The sequence below is a fragment of the Amborella trichopoda genome, chromosome 3, assembly GCF_054954075.1.
Source record: "Amborella trichopoda isolate Santa Cruz 75 chromosome 3, AtrichopodaSantaCruz75HAP2 v2.0, whole genome shotgun sequence".
Classification (NCBI taxonomy): domain Eukaryota; kingdom Viridiplantae; phylum Streptophyta; class Magnoliopsida; order Amborellales; family Amborellaceae; genus Amborella; species Amborella trichopoda.
In genome coordinates, this window is record NC_142338.1 from 32307687 (window position 1) to 32311089 (window position 3403).

Consider the following 3403-nt stretch of genomic DNA (forward strand, 5'->3'; position numbering starts at 1 on the left):
CTCTTTGCGCAATTGGTGATAACTCGATCTGAGGTCAATCTTCGAAAACACTTGGGGTCCTTAGAGTTGGTCAAAGAGGTCGTCAATCCTAGGCAGAGGGTACTTATTTTTCACCCTCACTTGGGTGAACTGTCTATAGCCAATACATAATCTCATGGACCCATCCTTTTTCTCCACAAACAGGATCGGTGCACCCCAGGGCGACACACAAGGTCGGATAAATCCCTTATCCAATAATTCCCGCAAATTCTCTTTAACTCTTCAATTCTACTGGGGCCATTCCATAAGGGGCTTTAGAAATAGGAGCGGTGTCAGGTACTACCTTTATCTCAAACTCAATTTCTCTTTCTGGAGGTAAGGATGGCAATTTTTCTTGGAACACCTCATGGTATTCTTTTACTACAGGTATCTCTTCTAATTGGGTCTGAACATCCCGATTCTCTACTACATATGTCAAATATCCTACACATCTTTTAGCCAAGAGGCAAGAGGCCCGGAGGGCAGAGATAAAGTGTAGAGGAGAAGTATCCTTAATGCCCTCAAAGTGTGCTTCCGCTTGATCTGGACGTTTAAAGGTTACCGTCTTTTCATAGTAGTCGATGGTGGCATGGTGTGTAAACAACCAATCCATGCTAAGAAATACATCAAAATCTTGGATATCTAGGTGGATCAGGTCTGCTGGCAAGTCACACCCATCAATTGTAATCCTACATTGTTTATATAATTTATCAGTTTCCATAGAGTCTCCCACCGGTGTACATGCTCCTAAAGTGTAATTGAGACCTGCAGGTGCAACATTCATGTAATGAGCAAAATGGGGTGCAACAAATGAATGAGAGGATCCAGGTTCAATTAAGACTTTAGCATTAATATCACAAAATGAGAGCATACCTCTGATCACCGAAGTGGATGCCTTAGCCTCTTGTTCAGTGAGTGCGAACACTCGTCCTTGGGTCTTTGCGCGATCCTCAGTCTTCATCAGTGGGCAGTCCTTCTCCCAGTGGCTAGGCTTGTCGCATTTCAGACATACATTCTTCTTTTGGTAGAATTCTGTGATAGTGTGGTTGCTTTTCCCACAATAAGTACAAATCGGGCGTCGGTTATTGTCTATATTGTTCGGAAGAATCCTCAGAAGTCTTGGGTTAGGTGGGTACGGTCTCCCTCAAGCGTTTCTCTTAGAAGACTGCTAGGTTTCTTCACAAACTTCCACAACGACACTGCTTTCCTCTTTCTTTCCTCCCTTAACTTGCGATCCTCTTAGTCTTTTTCTATCTTCAGAGCATGGTCTACCATCGGGGTGTACGCGTTTATATTGGCCGACATCACACTACTCCTGATATCTAGTCGTAAGCCCCTTTCAAACTTAACCACTTTTCGCACCTCGTTATTTATGATGTGGGACACATACCTAGAAAGCTCAGCGAATCGGGTGGTGTATTATTCAACAGTCATGCTCCTTTGCTAAAGTTCAATGAATTATACTTCCTTCCTTTAATTGAATCACGGAAGTACTTTGCATCAAATGCTGTCAAGAAGTTTTCCTAGGTGCCTCGGTCCCTGTCTCGCTCCAAGCCTGCTTTATCGAGTCCCACCAGTATTCTGCTTTCCCTTCCAGTATAAAGGCCCCTAGCCTGACGTTTTGCTCATCCGAGCAATGTAACACCTATAAGATCTTCTCTATTTGTTTCTTCCACCTCTTAGCCTTCTCCACTCTCAATGCGCCATAAAGATTGGGGGTTCCATTCTCCTAAACCTCTCCATGAGGCTACTATCATTCTTCTTTGGTGTAGGTGTAGGCTGGGTTGGCATCGATTCTTTCATCATTTGGGTCATCGTCCCAAGAGTCCTATAAAACTCGCTGAGTGCCTCGGTGTTGTCATTACTGGAACTTACGTTGTGGTTACGAGCGCTCAGCATCGTTTAACGTAGTCACAAGAACACCCAGTCACATGCCTACCCCAAAACTAATTAGAGGACTCACCTAAACATCCTAGGCCAAGAATCCTCTCATGGCTGCTCTAATACCATATCTGTCACGACCCCGTCCCCGACCACTGTACCTTACGCAGAGATGTGCGATCGAGCGTGGGTTCGTAATTCAATGTAACGTTTGTCACTCAGGTAGGAGTGGACTCAATGCCTTTATATTCGAAAATCAAGCAAACCATAGAAGAGCCCTAAAGCGACAAGCTTAACTAGTAGAAGAGTAAGGAAGAAACTCCGCACACTAAAATTTATAATATAAAAATCTTCCAAAATATTACATTCAGTTCAGAGCAACTAGGGCCACCAAGAACAAAACAAAACCAGGGGCAAACAGCCCAGACATAAACAAGGTCTAAGTACCTTCTTCAAGAACACTAGTTTTGTCTCCTAGCCACCAAACACGAACTTCCAGCCCTGAACGTGCTGCTATCAATCTACAAGGAGAGGAGAAATAATGGGATGAGCTATACAGCCCAGTACGCAGGTCTAGTGTTATACATTTATGATGGTGCTATCCATATGTGATAACAATACAGATCATCAATATAAAGTCCTAATTTAGCATAAATGCATATCGAGTGAAGACAGCGAATATGAACATTTCATTTAAATGACAGTAAATCAGTGCCATCAGAGCCTTAAATTAATGAAATCATAAATCATTCCATCATTATAATGCTAAACATTCCTTATAAAGAGATTTAATCATTTCCCACACACTCCCTAAATCACCTACTCCCACAGCAGAGGCCTATCCATCAGACTAAGCCAATCCCAGTGCTTAAGACCTCTACAATCACATAGGAGGGAGGGTAATGACAAGTGGGGTGTCCACTTCGTAATACCCTCAACACACTCACACAGTCCTTAGCATGCATTAGGGTTTCAATAGGTCCTTACCTTGCAAGGCATCAATAACATATCATTTCATAAATCTAGGGTGCGACCCTTTATCCTCATCCTTAACCCATTCCTATCATTATTCAGGTTAGGGGCTTTTCCGACATCTCTGTCCTTACTACCGATGAGTGTCCCATCACGTAGCAGGCAATATCATAGCAAAATCCACTACCGGTGAGTGTCCCACCGCGTAGTGGCCAATATTCTCATTAATGTCTTAGTGAACTTAACTCTCGCTACCGATGGGCTCGGGTCCAACAGCGTAGCGACCAATGTTCCCATCGATAAGTCCAATATCCGTTACCAAAGGGCTCGGGTCCCAATGCATAGTGGTCAACACTCTCATCAATATAACAGCACAGTATCCACTACCGGTGAGTCTCGCCTCGTAGTGGCCAATATCAATATAAACAGTGGGCATTCATCACATCATCATAATAGTACCCACTACCGGTGAGTATCCCACCGCGTAATGGTCAATATCAATATAAACAGTGTCATTCATTACCTCAGAGCT

The 3403-nt window shown here is 43.5% G+C and overlaps 1 protein-coding gene across 1 annotated transcript; it reads right to left on the reverse strand.

Annotated features, from left to right (window-relative positions):
* Window positions 1–253: 253 nt before the first annotated feature.
* Window positions 254–979, reverse strand: LOC148782843 (uncharacterized). The gene has a single exon (XM_088860390.1). It carries the CDS (start codon window positions 977–979, stop codon window positions 254–256), a length of 726 nt encoding a protein of 241 aa, XP_088716516.1.
* Window positions 980–3403: the final 2424 nt, after the last annotated feature.